Source organism: Nanorana parkeri, unplaced genomic scaffold (assembly GCF_000935625.1).
Source record: "Nanorana parkeri isolate BGI_ZX_2015 unplaced genomic scaffold, ASM93562v1 scaffold1037, whole genome shotgun sequence".
Lineage (NCBI taxonomy): Eukaryota > Metazoa > Chordata > Amphibia > Anura > Dicroglossidae > Nanorana > Nanorana parkeri.
In genome coordinates, this window is record NW_017307305.1 from 316,183 (window position 1) to 339,041 (window position 22,859).

The following is a 22,859-nucleotide window of genomic DNA, read 5'->3' on the forward strand; positions in this document are numbered from 1 at the left end:
TTTTTGAGGTTGTGGATTTGGGGTTCTTGGGGTTTTCATGAGCTGTAAGCCATAATCATCACAATGATGACAAATCACGGCTTGAACTATCTTGCTTTGCATGTAATGAGTCTCTCTCATATATTAGTTTCACCTTTTAAGTTGCATTAGTGAAATAAATGAACTTTGCATGATATTCTAATTATTCGAGTTTCACCTGTAAATAGGGAAGCAGGTTGTTTACCACGACAGTAGAAGTGATTTGTTTCTGAAGATACTGGGAAACAATGCGATTTAACAGCCTTTGAATGTGGGATGATTGTTGGCGCTCGGAGCCATGGAGCGAGTATCAGCAAAACAGCAGAATTCGTTAAATGTTCAAGAGCAGCTGTTGTTAAAGTGTTTAAAGACCGGACTGTCAGCTGAAAATCTGGGTCTGAACGTGCGAATTGTGGCCGTCAGCGACTTGTCAATGTTAGGGCAGAAAGGGGGAGGGGCAAGACTGGTACAAGACAACAGAAGGGCAACAGTGCAGTGTCAGATTCCTCGCATCACCTTTCTTCATCTCGTGGAGTCACAAGGCGGACCAACGAAGTCATCTCGTGGCCCAACCAAGTACTGATGGGGTGGTCATAATAATCTGGACACTCAGTGTAGATCCATCTGCGAACCGATTAATGGCACGCGATCTTTTTCTGGACATGGCCGCTCATGATCGTCCTTCAACCTGTTGTACTAGTTTTGATCGGTATGGGTCAATCGGGGCAGATGGATCAAAAATCGGTCGTCCGACTTTCGGCCCTTTTTTAAAATTTCCGATCCGCCTAATTGGAGATCGCATATGTAATGCGATCGAACATTGATCAATTGCAACCGTTTTTTGCGGCAGATTGATGGAAAGCTGCCTTTGTATTTATGGTGCATTGACTGAAGTTTACTCTTTGGTCTCTCGATCGCCATCGATATGTATTGGATCAATTGCATAAATATCAGTCGTTTATAGACACATCTGTGGCCACCAGGGAACAGCAGGGAGTAGAGGGGCAGCAGGGGTGTGGAATTCCTATCTCCCGATGCCCGGGACATGCAGTTTTGGGCGCTGGGCGGGTAGTAGTCTTCTACATTTAGCCCTGCTTTGGGCAAGCAGGGCTAAAAGTACAGCAGGCAAGCCGCTGCTTGTTTTGTACAAGTGGTCTCGGCGATGTTGCTGAGATCACTTATATGTGGCCTATATCCGGGGTGGGGGGGGGGCGCATTGAGGAACCTGGCATTGGGGCAACAGACAGAGTAAATCCGGCCCTGGGCGCATCTCTAGCCTTTTTGCCACATGAGGTGAGGGGGGGTAGGTATAGAAGGTACTTTTTTTGGGGGGGATTAGGGAAGTGATGCTGGTGGTGCACGTTCCACCGGGGTGGGGGGGCCCGGCTCTGGCCTTACAGGTTACCAGGAGGTGGGTGGAACGCCGGCCAGAGTCTTCCAGATTGCTAAGAGCTGGGGAATGATGTATATGGCCCTTACACATCTCCCCACCCAGCTCTTAGCAACCCGAGATGCTCTGGCGGGAAAGGGGGCAGCAAGCACACTGCAAATATGCCGCTCTGCCTGCAGTCCCACCCACGTGAACCAAAGAGATGCTGCCTCAAGTTTGGCCAAAGTTTGGCCCCCCAGCTGTAGTGAAACTACATATCCCCATTAGACAGTGCAGGACTCTGACAGCCACAGGCATGACTCCCAGAGGCAGATACTTGATGGGATTTGTGGTTTCACCACAGCTGGGGGGCCGGAGTTTTGGTCACCCCTGGTCTAGGAAAAAGTGGCATTTTAATTTGGGTAGAGCCAGTCACAGAAGATATGACCATGAAGAAAAACTGAAGACCCAAATAGAAAAACACCATCCATATGGTCGCCAGACATCAATTGAAGGCGGAATTAAATTCTAAATATAAAATCTTTCAGGGTAGTGGCGATTTTTGGCAGAGGGGACACGCAAAGTCTCTTCTGCCAAAAAATGTCATTCTATTTTCCCATAGCACATTTTTATTTTCTGTGTATGCCGTATGGTGAATGCGCCGTGCAATGTACACCCTCAGCTCAGGAGCCAGGGACAATGCAAATGCATGTTCAGGCGTTACGTCATCAGTGGCCCCTCAGAGACCGCAGAGAACTGCCATGGGATGCAGAAGAATTGGTGGTGGAGATGGTAGTGGTGGAGGACATCCTGGTGATAGGTGCCTGGATCATGATTGCTGGAGGATGACATAGAGGGAGGTAGGTACATGCCATGATCTGCTAATATAACCACAGATTGAGGCAAATGCTCACCCGCACCAATGATATGTACTTCTGCTTTATTAATGATAATACAATTCATAATAATAGAGCTTGATGGGTTGGCTCAGCTCCGGGCTTCCTGAGTGTCTTGGGTACTCCAAAGGCAAGATCTCCCTGTCGTAATTCCCAATGATTCTGCTCCTGTTCACCTGGGAGTCTTGGGTGTTCTCCCCAACCTTTGTGTGTTCCAGCTCTTAATGTCACATTCTCCATAACATGGGCACAGCAGGTGTGCAGACCCAGGAACTCAGCACAGGGAAGGTGGAAACCCCTCATAATGGACACAGCAGGTGTACAGACCCAGGAACTCAGCACAGGGATGATGGGAGCTCCTCATAATGGGAACAGCAGGTGTACAGACCCGGGAACTCAGCACAGGGATGATGGGAGCTCCTCATAATGGGCACAGCAGGTGTACAGACCCAGGAACTCAGCACAGGGATGATGGGAAATCCTCATAGTGTGAACAGCAGGTGTACAGACCCGGGAACTCAGCACAGCAGATCATAATTAACCTGGAATAAACATTATAAATACCTGTGCCTATAAAATCCACAAATAGCTGCAACAAATCATCAAAATATCACTGAACTTCAGACATATAAACACCAATTAATTCAGTTGATGTATTATTGAAAAACAAAATATATTTTTGGAATGTAGCCAATAAAAATCCCTGAATCTATCTGGATATCCGCTTCTTATAATCCTTCACACGACAGAACTCAGATTGGTAGAGCAAAGAGCAGGATCTTTAAAGATAACCTCACTGGTCTGCTGCTGTTCCCTCATTCATCTTATGGCCCAATCACAGGCTGGGGTTGGGGAGGTGACCCAGCTACACAGCGTGAAGTATAGCCAAAGCAAAAACTTTTTTTTGGTTAGAGTAGGAAATGGATAAAGGATTATTTCTCATTGTGGAAACTTACCTTAACTTTCTGTCATGTAAACACAAAAGGAAATTAAAGCTGTCACTGGAAAAACAGGATAACATTTGGCACTGGAACACACGTTCCCATTGGAAGATTTACACTCTATTCCTGTTCTCAAATTTTTGGATTTCCTGGATTTTTAGTCCCTGTGATAGATGTCATCAGGCCGTGAAAACTGAAGAACAGAGGAGTTGATGGTGCTCATTGAGGGAAACCTACCTTGACTGTCTGTCATGTAGACGCAAATGGATGAAAGCTGTCACCGGAAAGAAGAAATGACAATTGGCACTGGAACCGATGTCCCCATTGGAACATTTACACTCTAGTCCTGTTCTCAAATTTTGGGATTTCCTGGAGTTCTAGTCCCTGTGATAGTGGTCATCAGACAGTGAAGACCTAGGAGCAGAGGAGTTGAAAGGTGCTCATTGCGGGTCTACTGCTGTATGGGTGCAAGGAGCCTCCGGTGTTTCTCACAGGAACCAGGAAGTGTTCTTCTTTTGTTTTATTAGAGAAAGGATACCAGATATGTAGCAATAAGACAGTTGGTGGTTATCAACCTTTTTTCACTCACAGCACCCTTAAAAAGTATGCAACATCTCAAGACACCCCAGTTTAAAATGTAAGGGAGGGGGTACCAAGCAAAAACACGTCCATCCTTCAAATTAGGAACCCCCTCCCTTCACATCAGTAGCCCCATCTTAGGGTGGTGGGTGGGTGCTGAAGTGGCCGCGTATGGCACAGCCAAATACTTTCAAAACAGAATAAATGGTCAACTCCAAGTTTGCTTCAAAACGAAATCCTTTTATTCATTCTAGCAGGCCATATCACGTTTTCGGAACCTGTCTGGTCCCTTCATCAGTTCATCACTTTTGTTTGCCTGATAAATGGACCGTACAGGTTCCGAAACATTGCCACGCATGGTTTTGAAGAAAACTTGGAGTGCTAGTTACCATTTATTCTGTTTTGTCTTTACAGTAGAAGCCCCTTTTCACATCAGAGCCCCCCCCCCTTTATGTTACCCCCCGTTTATATCAGATCCCCCCTTTCATATTGAAATCCCCCCTTTTACATCAGAGTTCCTCCTTCAGAGTCCTACCATCGCCAAAGCCAGAAAGCCCCCCGTTGTGTCAGGGGTCCCTGGTTCAGAAAGGCTGATCTAGGTTTAACACCTGTGGCAGCAGGCTGATACAAAGGTCTAGGTCTAGCCAGGATGGCAGAGATGTATATGCCAGGTTCAGGTGTTATACAAAAGCTTGTCCTCTAGGGGGAAGAGCTGAGAGGGCTAGAGGCTTTGAGGTAACAAGCCCAGCTGAAGCTCGCTGGCTTGTTAGGGCCTCTACAAGAAGTCCCAGCCTCCTAAGAGAAGAGCCCCCACCCTAGAACCAGACTGTGTGTCTGGTGGACTGGGGAGCAGACAGCCTGTGTGGCAATCTGCCTGTGTGGCAAACGAGCAGTCCTCCTGTGTGGTGAAAAGACAAGCCTGTGTGGCAAGCCCTTTGAATACGGCCTGTGTGGCCAGTGGACATTTAAGTTAAAGGACCAACCTGAAGTCGGTGAGACTGAAAAATGTTATATTGCTGAAGGCAAATGTTACATTTTGTGTTTAACTTGTTGGAGAAACCCCTGTGAGGGAAAATCTTATGGGAATGTTTAAATAAAAGTGGGCAGGACGCCCTAAAAAGAACGTGTTTACGCGTGGAAGTGTACTGAATGCGCTACCATTTGAAGCGAATCCTCACACACCCCCCCAAAAAATGTTATCGTTCTTTACAACACAACTTGTGCAAATCAAGAACAGCTCGTATTGCACCACTGGAGCAAAGCTTTTTTCCCCCCCTTGTTCACACTTATTCAGCTATGACATGCAGAGTAGGAGGAGAGGTCACATACCGATTCTAGTTTTTAGTATTCTTCCATACGTGACTGTTAGAGGCGCGCCAGCAGACATTCACAGTTCACACCATGTAAAAATGGCAGCATTGCCGCCATTGGGCCATTCACACCCAATACGTTTTTCTTCTACAGGTGCAATAAATAAGAGACGTCCACTCGGAATGTTTGCATATAAGATCGGTTTTATTCATACATTCTGGTTGATATTTTATTTGATTACATTACAGTACCACGATTAGCTTATCTGTGATTACAATAGTAAGAGTGTACTATATAGACTATAAGGAAAATGTTGTCCCAGGAAATTCCCCCGGTCTTAAAATGTAGTCACATACTGTATATTAAAACCTTTTTTCTTCCTTTTGGATAGAGAGAGGGAAAGGTTAAACTCCTGTCAGGTTTTACTGCTATTTGGGGCGTTGTTAGAGAGATTTCCTATCACTTCCTGTCCTGCTGACAATTAGGGATGAGCTCAGGTTTGGACCGAACCCCAGCTGAATCTGACCTCATATAAACATGGAAGCTACATGGGTCTCCCTCCCAATCAGCTGCTGGTCAGGGCAATACCCACCTCAAAGATGAATATAAACAAAGGGACGGGATGCTTGTGCTGACCTCATTGATCATATATGGCCACATGTAGCCATGTAGCCATATAAGGGCAATGATGTCACTGCACCCCATCCCTTTGCTTACATCAAGCTCCTTCCATGATTGGGTGGCATGGAAGAAACTTCCTTTCCAGTTCGGGAGGAGCTCCTTCGGTGTTCGGAGGAGCTCAGGCTTGGATCGTGTCCAAACCTGAGCTCATCCCTACTTGGCAATGTTTTACCAAACAGGAAGTGAGGGGAACTCTGCAACAGCAATGGAAAATTAAAAATTAGTATTTAAATAGAGTAGGGGACAGCTAGAACCCCTGTCGGATTTTGTCTGCTTGTATCCATGTTGCAGAGTTTTCCCTCACTTCGTGCCTGGTAAAATGTTTTCAGAAGGACAGGAAGTGAAGTTCTCTCTAAAGCTGGCCATGTATGGGTTTAATTTGGGAACGTTCCTGTAAACTGTCCGAAACGCGACCCGTGAGTGGCCCCATTGGCAAAACTTAGATTGAAAAATAGAAGGAGCCGGGTGGAAATTGTTGGCTGAACGGTGACCACAGCCAATCATGTATGGCCAGTTTAATGGCATCCTGGATTGCAGTAAATTCCCAAGATGTGTTCTCATCCTTCCCCATTCCATTCAATGCTAAAAAAAAGTTCTTGACTTGACGTTCACTTCATAGTATCCAGATTTCTACCTGTTAATTCAGGTTCTTCTATCCCAACCTTTCCTGTGAGTCACTGAGAGACACTCCCAAAGCGTCACTGAAAATTAATCTAAAAATACTTTCAATTATGCTCCACACATTACCAGGACATAATGTGATTGCTTCAGCTTGCGTAGTGTTTTATGAGGAATGATTGCACAAAGAAACAACCCAATCATACATTTCATTCATATCTATGCCTGTGTGTGAGTCATGGAGTGTCAGGTCTATCTGGGATATGAAGGTGACCTGGAGAAATTGTTCTTAAAACCGAAGCCAAAACCTTTTTTTTTATTGAGGGTTATACTCCTGTCAACTTTTTTTCACCTTCTCTGTGTCAGTGGGAAGATTTCCCTTCACTTCCTGTCCAAAAGAACACAACAGGAAGTGAGAGGAAATCCCTTCAAAAAGAGGGATATTCCTGGAGGTCATCAGAACTCGTTTCCCCATTGGAAGATTTCCCATCTTTTCCTGTTCTGATGACAACTCAAAATTAGAAATTGTCTTTCACTTTCAGTGATAATGTTCACCAGGACACATAGAGAGGGCGAATCCTCCTAACAGGGACACAGACAGCAATAAAAACCTGACCTGGCAGAGGTTGTAATCCCTCTCTACTCCATCCAAAGCTAAGCAAAACATTTTGGGTTCAGTTGCACTTTAAAGAAAGAAGTGACGTGGATAAAGATATTGGAGACATTAAAACCCAACATTCCAAGTAGGGAATATGACACAACATCTTTATTAGGATCTTGTCAATTAGGATCTTTATTAGGTTCTTTGACAATTAGGATCTTGTCAATTAGGATCTTTATTAGGATCTTGTCAATTAGGATCTTTATTAGCATCTTGTCAATTAGGATCTTTATTAGGATCTTGTCAATTAGGATCTTTATAAAGGTGCCCATACACTGCTCGATTCTCGTACGAGAATCGCGTGAAATCCCGCGATCGTTCGAGAATCGAGCAGTGTGAACGGAGACGTGCGACCATTTCTACTGTACGGTCGCACGTCTTCCGTCGAACCAGCATGTTCGAAAACCATGCACTGGTTAGAACGGTGCTCGGAAGACAAATGCCGAACGGGCCGGTGTGCGCACGCGCACACTGCCCGTTCAGCATTGCGGTCATTGGAAGCCCGCCCCTCAGGGGGGCGGGCTTGCGATGATCGAGAGTGCGATCTGCCTGTCCAAGATAGTCAGATCGTACGTTTTTTTAATCCCTGTACAACCATCGCAAGACTAAGGTCTTGCGATGGTTGTAGAGTGTATGGCCACCTTAAGGATCTTGTCAATTAGGATCTGTATTAGGATCTTGTCAATTAGGATCTTTATTAGGATCTTGTCAATTAGGATCTTTATTAGGATCTTGTCAATTAGGATCTTTATTAGGGCCTTTATCAATTAGGATCTTTATTAGGAACTTTATTAGGATCTTGTCAATTAGGATCTTTATTAGGATCTTTGGTTTCTTCTTGAAAGTTCCAGGTATTTTTAATGGTACAGCAGTGTTTTTAGAGTTTATTGATGTGTGGTATCCGATCGTGATACTTTTTGGGTGGACCACATTTTTATCCCCAATTGTTTCTTTTCCTTTCTCCCATTTTTTGTTTCCCTTTGTTGGGGTTTTTTTTGGACAGTTATTTTTTATATAAAGGTTTTCTTTCCTCCGCCTGCTTTATTTTGGAATTTTGTAATGTTGCAATGTTATATGGTCTTGTTGTGATTTCGGGCCTGGTATTAGTTTGGCAATGTGTTGCGAGTGGAAGAACCGTGACCGATGGCGGGGTGTGCTCTCAGGGATCTACACTGTATGATGTGTTGTGTCATCAGTACTGGGTTCTCCCATCTCACGTCTATGTTAAGGGAAGAAGGCGTCTCTGTCACTTTGATGTTATCATGTGGCTGGCTCGAGTGGCATGTATAGTTACAGGGGGGTGGCATATATATATTAGCGAAGCACCGATACTGATACTAGTATCGGTATCAGTGCCGATATGGAGTATTTAGGTAATTACACATACTCGCCCAAATGCTCCCAATGCTTATCCCGATAACGGAACTTCCGGTATAAGGAAGCTTATAGGAAGGTCACCAGGGAGAATGGAGCTGGCTTCCTGGCCAATCAGGAAGCCGGGCGGCATGTAATGACTCGCTCCCAGACTTCCTGATTAGTTGGGAAGCTGGCCAATTGGGAAGCTGGGCGGTAAGTCATTATCCGCCCCCCAGCTTCCTGACTGGCCAGAAAGACGGCTCCATGGTTCCTCGTTACCTGGTGACAAGGGAGCATGGAGACGGCTTCCCGGCTAATCGAGAAGCCAGGCGGCGAGTCATTACACTCCGCACGGCTTCCTTAATGGTACCTCTGGTATCGGTATTCGATGTCGGCAAATACAGCAAAAAAAAAATATGTGTACTCGTATTCAATACTGAAAAACCGGTATGGGTGCGTCCCTAATATATAATATTACAGCCTTTGCTCTGATAGAAAAAGCTGTAATATTATAAGTGTGTATATTCCTATGGTAACAAATGCCCGCTAGTGACTGCTTCTCTTTCAGGGTTGCGGTGACCCGGTATGAAATAGGCAGAGGATTATTCCACCTACATGCATCCTCCTATAAATGAAATGTCAGCTTCTGGGTGGACTCACGCATCTGCAGTCTACATACAGGGCAGAGCCGCCTAATTAATTAGCACACCAGCAAAACACAGCTAGTAGGAAATTTGTACCTTTTAAAGAGGAAACCCGTGGTCTGAGCTAAACGCAGGGCAGCTGTTTTCTAGGTCATGAACCGTAGGTGAGAAGCCACCGTTAGGCGCACACGCTGAATTGGCATTTAAAATACTTGTGACGTATTTATAGCGATATATTGCAGTTAGAAATACATGATGCTGGAACCTATCATCACCACACATATATCAACCAAACAGCTACAGTGAACAAAAAAGTGCAAGCCCAGCAATAAACATAAAAGATACAATAACACGGATTATTGTAGTGTAGATGAATACGCCTAATACAGTGAAGTGAGGCTACAGCCAATGTGCAAAGTGAAAGCAGCTCTGGTACGTGACTCTGACTTCTTGAGAAGTCAATATTATGCCAATTAATTTTACAGACTGATGCCACAGAATTGCAGTAATTGAATAGGTTCATGAATCAATGATTAATCACATGTTCCCTCCGCAAGCCAATTATAGCTGAACTCTAAGCACATAGGAAAGACACAAATGAATGAAGCTTTTTATATTATTTAATAAATCCTTAGATTACTTTTTTTAGGAAGTGGGGGCAGGGCACTGGGAGGACGCATGCAAATATGCTAACAAGGAACATGCTGATAGGAGGCGAGAACTGGATGAGCAGAGAGGGCACTTCATCAGTCTGCTGCTGCTGCTACTTCACTGTCCACTCAGCAGGCTATTGGTGGAGAGAGGACAACACTGTATTTCTCAATGGTAGCCCTGGCTGTCTTGTGCAAATCTCAGGCCTGGGATGGACAGAAATACAAATGCTTTGGAAGGTAAAGCAGCTGCCTTATATGTGATTCACCGTGTTATGTAGATGTTTGATTTGAGTTCAGCTTTCATTTCTCCCTTTAATTTATTTTGCATTAATTCATACAAAAATCAAAATGACTTCCTCTTCCATGGGCGCTCACAGGTTCTATTAAAGAGACTCTCTTGCTTTGCTTATTCAGGGCAACCCCCACTGACCCACTGATACTTATCTCTCTAGCAGTACCCTAATGCTCATTCAACCTTTGAAGCTGCCACCCAACTACCCAGTGTTGGCTGATGTTGAGTCTAGAGGGAATAGTGACTGCTCCCTCTCCATCATGTAGCAGTGTTCGGGCCTAGTAATTGACCACTGCATCTGGGAGGAGGTTGCATGGTTCTCTATACCCAGAAGCAATGGGCGCTTTGTGCCGAGACTTATGAAGGAGTGGTGAGGGATCAATGGAAAGGTGAGCATTATGGGTCGTGTGGTGGCTTTACACTGACACCATCATTTTCCCTGGATGGGCACAGTGTCTGTTTAAATGGATTGTGTTGCCAAACTCAACTTGCCCATAAAAGTGCTCAATTAAAAGAAGAAAGTAAATACTTACCTCTCCTGCCAGCAGTGTTACCGAACCCTACTCAGAGAGAGAGAGATCCCTGACTATAGTGGTTCCCCCCACTTCTGTCACTTCAGCACACATGGGGGTTGACAGGAGGAACCAATGAATGTAGTGGGGGACCAGAAGATCTACATTCCCAGAAGGGTCATGTAGCCACCATGCCCTAAACAGGAACGTATATTTAAATTTAAAGGCTGTTGGACTGTAGTCCGCCAGAGTCTGATTGATAGTCTGGCTCTCATGAGTCTCTCCAAGACTCTAGTCATTGTTTGCTTTTGCCTGATACTGGGGACTATCCCTGGCAATAGTGTGAGATTCTGTAATAATCAGAGTTATGAATGTTTATACCTTCCTGGCCAATCACTAGGAGGTGTATTGCCAGTGGTGCAGGCTGGGAGAAGGTATAAATATTCAAGAGTGACCTTGGGAAGTCAGCCTTCCCCCCGGGCCTTCTGCCTGGGGAATGGATGCAGTTTTATGTCTTATCCTCCTAGGACTCCTGCCTGCCTTGTGCTTGGACGAGGCCTTGGTTTAAGGCCTGGTATGTAGAGCCAGGGGACTGAGATACTATGGAGGAACTTCAGCCTGAAGGGGTTACCTGAGAAGCTTGGTCCTTGACTGAAGTAAGATGAATTCTCCCCAATGAGTTTTTTAGATGCAGCATCCAGTATCTTACAGCCAGCAGCTGATTTCACAGAATCCCGAGTCAGGATCTGTAGAGGATGTAAATACTTTTTTGTCCCTCTCTTCGGGAGTCTGCCGGTCCATAGGTGTTCTGATCCCTAACACACAATAGTGTTGAGTAAAAGTCAATAAACTCTTTGCTTGCATGTAAAAGTGACTGGCGTCTGTTTGTTAACATTGCTCCTCTACTGCAGAGAACCAGACCCAGAGGAGAAATGCTAGCCCATTCTGCTTCTGGTACCCTGTCAAGGCTTAGGGGTTCAGGGGGTTGCTACAGTCGATTTCTAAGAGAGCTTCTGTTGGGGATTTCTCTTCAGATGGTTGTAGAGTGTATGGCCACCTTAAGGATCTTGTCAATTAGGATCTTTATTAGGATCTTGTCAATTAGGATCTTTATTAGGATCTTGTCAATTAGGATCTTTATTAGGGTCTTTATCAATTAGGATCTTTATTAGGAACTTTATTAGGATCTTGTCAATTAGGATCTTTATTAGGATCTTTGGTTTCTTCTTGAAAGTTCCAGGTATTTTTAATGGTACAGCAGTGTTTTTAGAGTTTATTGATGTGTGGTATCCGATCGTGATACTTTTTGGGTGGACCACATTTTTATCCCCAATTGTTTCTTTTCCTTTCTCCCATTTTTTGTTTCCCTTTGTTGGGGTTTTTTTTGGACAGTTATTTTTTATATAAAGGTTTTCTTTCCTCCGCCTGCTTTATTTTGGAATTTTGTAATGTTGCAATGTTATATGGTCTTGTTGTGATTTCGGGCCTGGTATTAGTTTGGCAATGTGTTGCGAGTGGAAGAACCGTGACCGATGGCGGGGTGTGCTCTCAGGGATCTACACTGTATGATGTGTTGTGTCATCAGTACTGGGTTCTCCCATCTCACGTCTATGTTAAGGGAAGAAGGCGTCTCTGTCACTTTGATGTTATCATGTGGCTGGCTCGAGTGGCATGTATAGTTACAGGGGGGTGGCATATATATATTAGCGAAGCACCGATACTGATACTAGTATCGGTATCAGTGCCGATATGGAGTATTTAGGTAATTACACATACTCGCCCAAATGCTCCCAATGCTTATCCCGATAACGGAACTTCCGGTATAAGGAAGCTTATAGGAAGGTCACCAGGGAGAATGGAGCTGGCTTCCTGGCCAATCAGGAAGCCGGGCGGCATGTAATGACTCGCTCCCAGACTTCCTGATTAGTTGGGAAGCTGGCCAATTGGGAAGCTGGGCGGTAAGTCATTATCCGCCCCCCAGCTTCCTGACTGGCCAGAAAGACGGCTCCATGGTTCCTCGTTACCTGGTGACAAGGGAGCATGGAGACGGCTTCCCGGCTAATCGAGAAGCCAGGCGGCGAGTCATTACACTCCGCACGGCTTCCTTAATGGTACCTCTGGTATCGGTATTCGATGTCGGCAAATACAGCAAAAAAAAAATATGTGTACTCGTATTCAATACTGAAAAACCGGTATGGGTGCGTCCCTAATATATAATATTACAGCCTTTGCTCTGATAGAAAAAGCTGTAATATTATAAGTGTGTATATTCCTATGGTAACAAATGCCCGCTAGTGACTGCTTCTCTTTCAGGGTTGCGGTGACCCGGTATGAAATAGGCAGAGGATTATTCCACCTACATGCATCCTCCTATAAATGAAATGTCAGCTTCTGGGTGGACTCACGCATCTGCAGTCTACATACAGGGCAGAGCCGCCTAATTAATTAGCACACCAGCAAAACACAGCTAGTAGGAAATTTGTACCTTTTAAAGAGGAAACCCGTGGTCTGAGCTAAACGCAGGGCAGCTGTTTTCTAGGTCATGAACCGTAGGTGAGAAGCCACCGTTAGGCGCACACGCTGAATTGGCATTTAAAATACTTGTGACGTATTTATAGCGATATATTGCAGTTAGAAATACATGATGCTGGAACCTATCATCACCACACATATATCAACCAAACAGCTACAGTGAACAAAAAAGTGCAAGCCCAGCAATAAACATAAAAGATACAATAACACGGATTATTGTAGTGTAGATGAATACGCCTAATACAGTGAAGTGAGGCTACAGCCAATGTGCAAAGTGAAAGCAGCTCTGGTACGTGACTCTGACTTCTTGAGAAGTCAATATTATGCCAATTAATTTTACAGACTGATGCCACAGAATTGCAGTAATTGAATAGGTTCATGAATCAATGATTAATCACATGTTCCCTCCGCAAGCCAATTATAGCTGAACTCTAAGCACATAGGAAAGACACAAATGAATGAAGCTTTTTATATTATTTAATAAATCCTTAGATTACTTTTTTTAGGAAGTGGGGGCAGGGCACTGGGAGGACGCATGCAAATATGCTAACAAGGAACATGCTGATAGGAGGCGAGAACTGGATGAGCAGAGAGGGCACTTCATCAGTCTGCTGCTGCTGCTACTTCACTGTCCACTCAGCAGGCTATTGGTGGAGAGAGGACAACACTGTATTTCTCAATGGTAGCCCTGGCTGTCTTGTGCAAATCTCAGGCCTGGGATGGACAGAAATACAAATGCTTTGGAAGGTAAAGCAGCTGCCTTATATGTGATTCACCGTGTTATGTAGATGTTTGATTTGAGTTCAGCTTTCATTTCTCCCTTTAATTTATTTTGCATTAATTCATACAAAAATCAAAATGACTTCCTCTTCCATGGGCGCTCACAGGTTCTATTAAAGAGACTCTCTTGCTTTGCTTATTCAGGGCAACCCCCACTGACCCACTGATACTTATCTCTCTAGCAGTACCCTAATGCTCATTCAACCTTTGAAGCTGCCACCCAACTACCCAGTGTTGGCTGATGTTGAGTCTAGAGGGAATAGTGACTGCTCCCTCTCCATCATGTAGCAGTGTTCGGGCCTAGTAATTGACCACTGCATCTGGGAGGAGGTTGCATGGTTCTCTATACCCAGAAGCAATGGGCGCTTTGTGCCGAGACTTATGAAGGAGTGGTGAGGGATCAATGGAAAGGTGAGCATTATGGGTCGTGTGGTGGCTTTACACTGACACCATCATTTTCCCTGGATGGGCACAGTGTCTGTTTAAATGGATTGTGTTGCCAAACTCAACTTGCCCATAAAAGTGCTCAATTAAAAGAAGAAAGTAAATACTTACCTCTCCTGCCAGCAGTGTTACCGAACCCTACTCAGAGAGAGAGAGATCCCTGACTATAGTGGTTCCCCCCACTTCTGTCACTTCAGCACACATGGGGGTTGACAGGAGGAACCAATGAATGTAGTGGGGGACCAGAAGATCTACATTCCCAGAAGGGTCATGTAGCCACCATGCCCTAAACAGGAACGTATATTTAAATTTAAAGGCTGTTGGACTGTAGTCCGCCAGAGTCTGATTGATAGTCTGGCTCTCATGAGTCTCTCCAAGACTCTAGTCATTGTTTGCTTTTGCCTGATACTGGGGACTATCCCTGGCAATAGTGTGAGATTCTGTAATAATCAGAGTTATGAATGTTTATACCTTCCTGGCCAATCACTAGGAGGTGTATTGCCAGTGGTGCAGGCTGGGAGAAGGTATAAATATTCAAGAGTGACCTTGGGAAGTCAGCCTTCCCCCCGGGCCTTCTGCCTGGGGAATGGATGCAGTTTTATGTCTTATCCTCCTAGGACTCCTGCCTGCCTTGTGCTTGGACGAGGCCTTGGTTTAAGGCCTGGTATGTAGAGCCAGGGGACTGAGATACTATGGAGGAACTTCAGCCTGAAGGGGTTACCTGAGAAGCTTGGTCCTTGACTGAAGTAAGATGAATTCTCCCCAATGAGTTTTTTAGATGCAGCATCCAGTATCTTACAGCCAGCAGCTGATTTCACAGAATCCCGAGTCAGGATCTGTAGAGGATGTAAATACTTTTTTGTCCCTCTCTTCGGGAGTCTGCCGGTCCATAGGTGTTCTGATCCCTAACACACAATAGTGTTGAGTAAAAGTCAATAAACTCTTTGCTTGCATGTAAAAGTGACTGGCGTCTGTTTGTTAACATTGCTCCTCTACTGCAGAGAACCAGACCCAGAGGAGAAATGCTAGCCCATTCTGCTTCTGGTACCCTGTCAAGGCTTAGGGGTTCAGGGGGTTGCTACAGTCGATTTCTAAGAGAGCTTCTGTTGGGGATTTCTCTTCAATGGGGCAATGTTTGGTGGTGCAACCAGCAGGAAAATTACTTCCTTTCTTCTTTTCAGAGAACACTTATTGGCAAGCTGAGTTTGGTGCTCGATGAGTCGCTCTAAGGACCCCTGTTAACGGTGGCATTTTGTGGCTTCAGCTGAACAAACACATTGGAGGTTCCATTGTTGTAACAATTTACAGATAAAGATAATCTACTATCGAATCTAAAACAATAGATACAAATAATAATGCAAACAATCATTATTTAGAATTTATGATTGAAATCTAAACTATAAAACTAGTGATTGACCTCTTCTTCTTAATCTTAAACTATATAAAGACATTTAACAAAATCAGATGTTTGACCTATTTTCTAAAAATTATATTTGACCTATGTATCTTTACTATGTGTCCCATGTTATTACCTACAGACCGAAATAAAACTTTTACCCCACCAGCCATACTAACTGGTCTAACAACTGGCAGGACTGTTCCAGGCCCTAGACATTGCCAAGGTGCTCTGCCCTTACATGTATGTAATTGGAGTGTCTCTGGAAATATTTGGCTCAGGTAAGGACATATTTTTTGGCAATTCTTAGAATTTCAGGAACTTTTACTAGATATGCTGAGAATGTTTGCCAATTAATCCAACGGATGTCTAGATGAGGCTCTAGACCATTTTATCCGCAGAGCTTGAACTATGATGACTTTTTATAGTGCTCATTAAAACTTTAATAAATAAAAGCAAGGCTCTTGATTTTGTAACTTTTTAAATCTAGTGGCTGCAGGCGACCGTTATCCCACGGGAACTTTTTACAACATGTTGGAAAATTTCCCGACCAGCAGACACCATGCTTTCGTATGCAAAAACAACAAAGACAGAGTCTAAAGAGAAGAACAGTCATTCTGAGATGTGGCTTGAAAGTTTGTGGCTAGACAGAGTTTTCGATAAAAAAAACACACGGTCAAGCAAAGACCCCGGGCAACCACACAGAGGGGAGAAGCCTAACACATGCCCTAACATAGTCATCTTGTATGTATAAGGGCCTGTGTTGGGGTTCTTTTGTTCACACCACACAGGTGTTGCATTCCCATGCAAGTCTATTAGAATACAAAACACAGCTTGATGCAGGTCAGGTGGTCAACTGCAGGTCAAAAGCAATGGTCAATGTTTTCTATATGATCTCAGGAACATTTAACTGATGTCAAACTAGTGCTCTTAACACAAGTCCAAAGCCCATCGGCACAGGCCCTAAGGGCAGGTTGACACCATTTTCCGGACCAGATCTGGTTCGGAAAATGGTGTCAACCTGCCCGCAGTTCCAGTGCATTCCAGACCAGACAAAATGAGAGATGCAGTATTTTTCTGGTCTGGAACGGACTGCGCTGGTGTGAACAGAGGCCAGAAATAACATAAGGATACATTAGGATACATTTTGGGTCCAGAAACAATCTGGTCTGGTCTGGAGATGATCTGCATGTGGTGTGAATGTGCCCTGATAAATATGAATTCACTGATTGACAGGCTCAGTTTGTGTGGTCACCAGTGGAGCCTTCTTTAGCAAGCAAGGGTTCATGTAAGGTTTGATTTTTGGTTTCTGATTACTCCGTATAGAAGCCGGGACTGAATCTGTTATGTATGCGTTTTTAATGGTGATTTTCAGGTAATAACATTTCAAAGTCTTTTCAAAGGCATTTAACGTGTTAGCTGGATTTGGCAGCCCACTGGGCTATGACGGTAAACTCTTTATGCACTTGTACTAAGTTATGAAAGACCGTGATTCTTTTAAAAGGCATTGGTGCTTAGAAAATGTCTTGTTTCAAAGCAGTAGTTCTCATATTGAAGAGGCTCATCTTGACACTTTCATTCATTATGATTTCTAACACAAGGCTTATGAAATGTCACATTTTTAGATAGAAATACAGAAATCAAGTAACCTTTAATAAGGCAAAGGGCAATGCAATACGACTGGAAATGAACATCAACCAATAAGAATTCATCTATTATCAGTGAAGTGGTCGTTCAGTGTTTTATCTCTGTATATCAGTGCCCCACCCCCATGTGTTCTCATGCTAGTCTTACTTAATCAGAATTTGAGATGGCTCTGCTATGGTTTGTTCCAGTTGCATGACATTACAATTTTCTGCATATAGGCTACTGCATACACATGTATAACGGCATTTTTAGTTTGGGGTCATAGGTTGCATTGTACAGTGTTTAATTATTGTCATACTGTATGTATTGTATGAAGCAGTGAACCAAGCCATACATGATGACCCAATGTAAGTTCTAATAATAAGCTTAAATGTAGGACAGTGTAGGTTAAATACCAGAGCAGTGTACTTTGTTTTTAACCTAATGACCATGTAATTTTTCTTCCACTACAAAGAGAAACTAGGTCAATTTGTTTTCCTTTCTTGTGTGCAGTCGTGATATTTTCCCCTCATACTCTCTCAGTTCACACCACCCATTGTGCACTCATTTCATACTCTGCTTGTAATCACCCCTCTCCTCATTCGCCTCTCCAGCCAGAATTTCTACGTTGAGACACGTGGCTTCGAATGCTGGATGATCGAGAGGACCCACCTCCCAGAGAGCTGAGATCGAGGGTCTCGTAGGCCGGCGGGGGAGTGATGTCGGCCACCACACTCATTTGGGTCTGGCAGGGGATGTTGTGTGGCATGTGACTGCTTCTTCGTTCGGTTGGTCCAAAAGAGGGGTCGGGGGGTGGATCGCTCCCTGTGTCTTCTACAGATGGTGTCTTGCGGTTGCGGTAACGCTGAAGGAGGATGATCACACTGATTATAACTACATCGATAACCAACTCACCCATTTCCGCCACCGAAAGGACAGAGGAGCCAAACCAAAGGCTCCACTGGCTGCCACACAGTGACAACAGCGTCACCATCTGAAAAGACAAGAAGACACAATATTAGTACTGTGGACAGCTGGAAAATTATGTACCCAAGATACGCCAAGGGTCATACATCAAGTGTCAAGGGTCATACATCAAGTGTCTTTGTTGTTGACTTGGAACTGTTTTACATTTTTCCTATTAATAAAGTTTTATTACCTTTTTATTCACACAATAAACAAAACTTACATCAAGGGTAGTGTGATTTCTCAACAGAAAATGTAACATTAGGTATGGAGAGGGGTTATATTTCTGTTCTAATATATGGGTCACCAGTCATACAATGACCCCTGTTTATTTAGGCCCTTAACTGGTGGGTCGTGACCCAAAAGTGGGTCGCGGCCCCATGTTCAGTGGGTCGCCACATGCCTTCCACTTATCTAGGTGAGACACTCCTCAGCCTCCCCCGCATCACATTCAGTTCTCGTGCCGAGCAGGCATTTAAAATATTCTGCCCAGTCCTGCAGGTCAGCTTGAGTTGGGCTGGAATTATGGCCATAAGGGAGCTCCATCCATATGTGCATTTCTTACAGCTCCCATATGTACCCTGTAGAGGTGACTTGACAGGACTGGCGTCACATTCTGGCTCCTGGCACCTCTACAGGGCGGGCAAGGGAGCTGTACAAACAATCTGGAGAACTGGAGTGGAGGATCCACTCCAGTTCTCATAAGGTAGGGAGACTGGGTGAATCTTCAAAAAATATATAATTTGTTTTGGAGTGTGTATGTGCGTGTGAGAATGTCTGAGTGTGTGTGCACAGTGCAACTTGGGTCGCGACTTAATGACCAAGGACAAATGTGGGTCCTGAGATTACATAGGTTGAGAACCACTGATTTAGGCCATATCATATCCATGTTGATAAGTATATAATGTAACATGTTCTGAGACTGTTTGTCTCAGATATGAAACCATTTCTCAGGTTAACTGAAATCTGAGTTTTAATTATGTAGCCAGCTCGCCAAGTATTGCAATAAGTTTCATAGTCTCTCCCATCAGACGTATCCTATTTGCTCACAATATCCATTCAGCCACTGGTAGTGGTCTAGAGACTTTCCAATATTTGAGGATAAGGCTCTTAGCTGCATTTAGGAGGTGAAGTATCAATGATTTTTTTAAATTTGGGAACATATTGTGAAATAAAATACGCCCAAATGCTCCCGATGCTCCCGATACTTGCTGATACTTCCGTGTAATGACTTGCCGCCCAGCTTTCTGATTGTCTGGGAAACAATCTCACATTTAGTGTACTAATTCATATTGAGATTGTAGTCCATCACAGGATGCTACGGGGGTTTCCTTTTCCTCCTGTTCTGATTCTGGCGTGGTGCACCAGACTGGTCCCAAGTTGTAGGCAGGAACTCGTCCCATGCTAATACCTTCTGATAGGAATAGGGCTGTCCTTGTCTTGCCAGGGGCTGGAAGCACAAGGTGCTCCCGGTAATGTACCCCCTGAGGTTGGTGTCCCATAGGCGCCAGAGAAACACACTGGGTATGGGGCCCCACAGTGTGGCACCTGGCACATGGTCACATCACTATATTGCTTTCCTTGCACACGCCTCTTAGGCAGCCCTTCTGGCAAGTCTGGAAGAATTTTAATACGGGCCACAAGACCTGCTGTGTCCTTAACACTTATTTTTTGCACAAGCACTTTCACTCCACAGGCGACGGAAGTTACAGGTCTTTCGTGTGCCTGCCCAGATGTTGAGAAGGAGGATGTTTGGCCTTCACTGGTCTTTTTCCTTCCCCCACTCTGGTGTCTCTCTTCAGGGAATCCCCTAGTACTTGGAGGACCAGCTTTGGCAAGTCCCTAAGGTCCTGGGTCTGCCCGGCTTATCCGCTAGGTGGACTAGAGTGCCTTGCGCCTGTCAGATGATATATATGTGTGGGGGTGGGGGGTACAGTTCTAGTGGATGTTTATATAATATGGGGGGGGCGCCAATAACTCTGGTTACGCCACTGGTTCAGAGATAGTGTAGCCCTCTTCTTCGGAAGATAACCAGCACCCTTGTGCACTATTTTGTGTGTGGTGATTTCACTGTCACAGGGGTTTTTACGATGCACACACCGTGGAACTTCAAAAAGAAAAATAGCTGTGTGCAGCTTGGAATAACCGACTCTATAATATTCCATTATATTTGTATTATACACTAGCAGTTCTGGCGGTGTGTTTGGCTTTTTGGGGTGTAAAACAATAATTTGCATAGCTCCACCCTAGGGCCAGATTAACATAGGGGCTACTATAGGCTAATATAGGCACAGCCAGCCCGGATCACCTTGGTATGCCCAATGGCAATCTGGGCCAGCCAGGCTGAACACAATCAACCAGAGGCACCAGAGGCTCTCTAATAAGCGAGGAGACCCCAGGAGCGAGCAGCCGCCTAATTAGAGAGCCGCCTCTGCTGCCTTCCGACAGCACCAGGCCCATGATGCTCTTAATCCGACACTGCTCCACCCAGTGAAATGAGGAAAAATCCTCTTAATTTTGGGGATATGTGATGAAATGAGTCATGTGATACCTTCTGTTCTAAGAAGACTTCACCGTGCTATACACCGATTCAGCTGGAGGACTCTTTAATCCCTATAGTCCCTTCTCACCAGAACTGGTATGGTCACAATGTTTCACTTTTCACAATGTCCTTTCACATACATTGTTTTCACCTTTCACCTATATCTCCTCTGTAACTCTTTCACTCAACACCCTCTTCATATGATGAAAGACAGCCTGACATTGCCACCAGCAATCATTGACGAGACTTATCGCATCGTTTACACTTCAACAGGAAGGGAAAAAAATGATTTTACTTTCTTCCTTCACGGAACTGCTTCCCTTTGGCAAACATACAAAACTGACTTGAGAAAAGGTTAAGAAATAGAACTTGAGGATTGTTTCAACCTAACGCTTGCAGCGGGGGCTGCACCGGAACCGCAAGGGTTAAGTGGTCGTTTCTGTCTTGGGGCAAAAATACAGAAGATGTATTCACCCAATCCTCAGTCCTGTGGCAGACAGCAATCACCTCTCTACCCTTTCGCTTTGGCTGTGGTATGTCCCTTGGCGTCTTCTTGTCTAATGAACCTGTATTAGATGTGATGACATCACGGGTCCTTAGACCGCCGGAGCCTGGGGAAAAAAGAGGCTGCAGAGAACGGTCTAGCAGCCAGGTGGGGCCGAGGATCAGGTGAGTATGTCTTCTTTATCTTCACCCCCTAGGCAAAAAACAAGCACTTAACCCTTGCACTGCGTGGGTAGCCTCACTGCAAGGGTTAATTAAAGAAATCCCCGGGGTTACTCTTTAAAATACCTAGGGGACTATTTTCAAGAGGTGAGAGAAGTCGCAATATATGCCTGATTTTCTTCACCGCAAATTCCGGGACAATGTCCTCTGGCACTCAAGAGGTTTCCAAATTGCAACTCAATTGTAAAAAAAAATTATTTGGCGCTACAAACACAAACGTACGCAAATCTTGAAAGTTTCCATATAAATAATTTAAAAAATCAGCCAAAAAAGAAGGAAAAGAATGAGCTCATAAAAACTAATTTGGGGTTTCCTAAGGATTAATAAGGGACTCAAATATTGGTTTAAAAAAGTTTTTTTGTTTATATTTTTTATCTACACATAAGGCTGGGTTTACGCCATAGGCACGTTTTTTCTGCTCGTTTTTTTAGCACGTTTTTTTTCGTTCAGTGAAACGCGCGTTCGACGCTCGTTTTTATACCTCCCTGGCGGTATGATTTTTAATTTTTTTTCCTTTATTTTCTGTATCTTTTTTTCAGGGTTTTTTTTTTAAAACTTCCCGCCGGTTCCGCCCCCCTGCGACGCAGCCGCTCGCAAGGGACGGAACCCGGAAGTCGTCAGCGGCCGAAGGACACAGCGGGGATCGCTGACAAGGTAAGTCCTACGCTGTATCCCCGAGTGTGGCTCGGGGTTTACCGCTTTGTTAACCCCGAGCCACACTCGGGAATACTAATGGATACGCGCGGAAAAACGCCCCAAAGAAGCTCCTGTACTTGTTTGGGCGTATGGCGTTTTTCAGCGCGTTTTCCACGGGCTGAAAGACGCCCAGGTGGGAACCCTGCCCATAGGCAATTATGGGATTTCACTTGCTGAGCGTTTTTCAGCGCTTCGATCAGCGCTGAAAAACGCCCAGGTGTGAACCCAGCCCCAGAGTAATATATGAATGGAGCTACAATAGCGGTTATTATTCATAAGTCAATGCAGAGCAGGACCCAGGGCTGTCAGGCTGATAGCTCAGTTCTGCAGTGCATACGTTGTAGACAAACTTCCCCTGTGAACAAAAAAAAGTGAATTGTGAAATCACAGCACATTAAAGGAGAACTATGGGGTCAGTATTTTTCCCCATAGTTCTCCTTAGGGTAACGGGAGGACACAAACTAGCGTCCTCCCGTTACCCTAAGCTCAGTATACCGCGAGCTGCAGCTCGCGGTATACTGAGACGCCGCAGCCGGAGCGGATCCCGACGTAGATGTCGGGATCCGCCCAGCTGCCTGAGTGACAGCTGGCTCTGCCTATCTAGAGGCAGAGCCAGCTGT

At 44.7% G+C, this 22,859-nt stretch overlaps 1 protein-coding gene across 1 annotated transcript in view; it reads right to left on the reverse strand.

The window, feature by feature from the left end:
- Positions 1 to 17,742: 17,742 nt before the first annotated feature.
- Positions 17,743 to 22,859, reverse strand: part of SCNN1A (sodium channel epithelial 1 alpha subunit) — an 82,870-nt gene continuing 77,753 nt past the window's right edge. Inside the window, exon 13 of the mRNA XM_018567372.1 lies at positions 17,743 to 18,303. Coding sequence (XP_018422874.1) covers positions 17,908 to 18,303 — 396 coding nt within the window. The 3' untranslated portion in view covers positions 17,743 to 17,907. The remainder of the gene's footprint in view (positions 18,304 to 22,859) is intronic.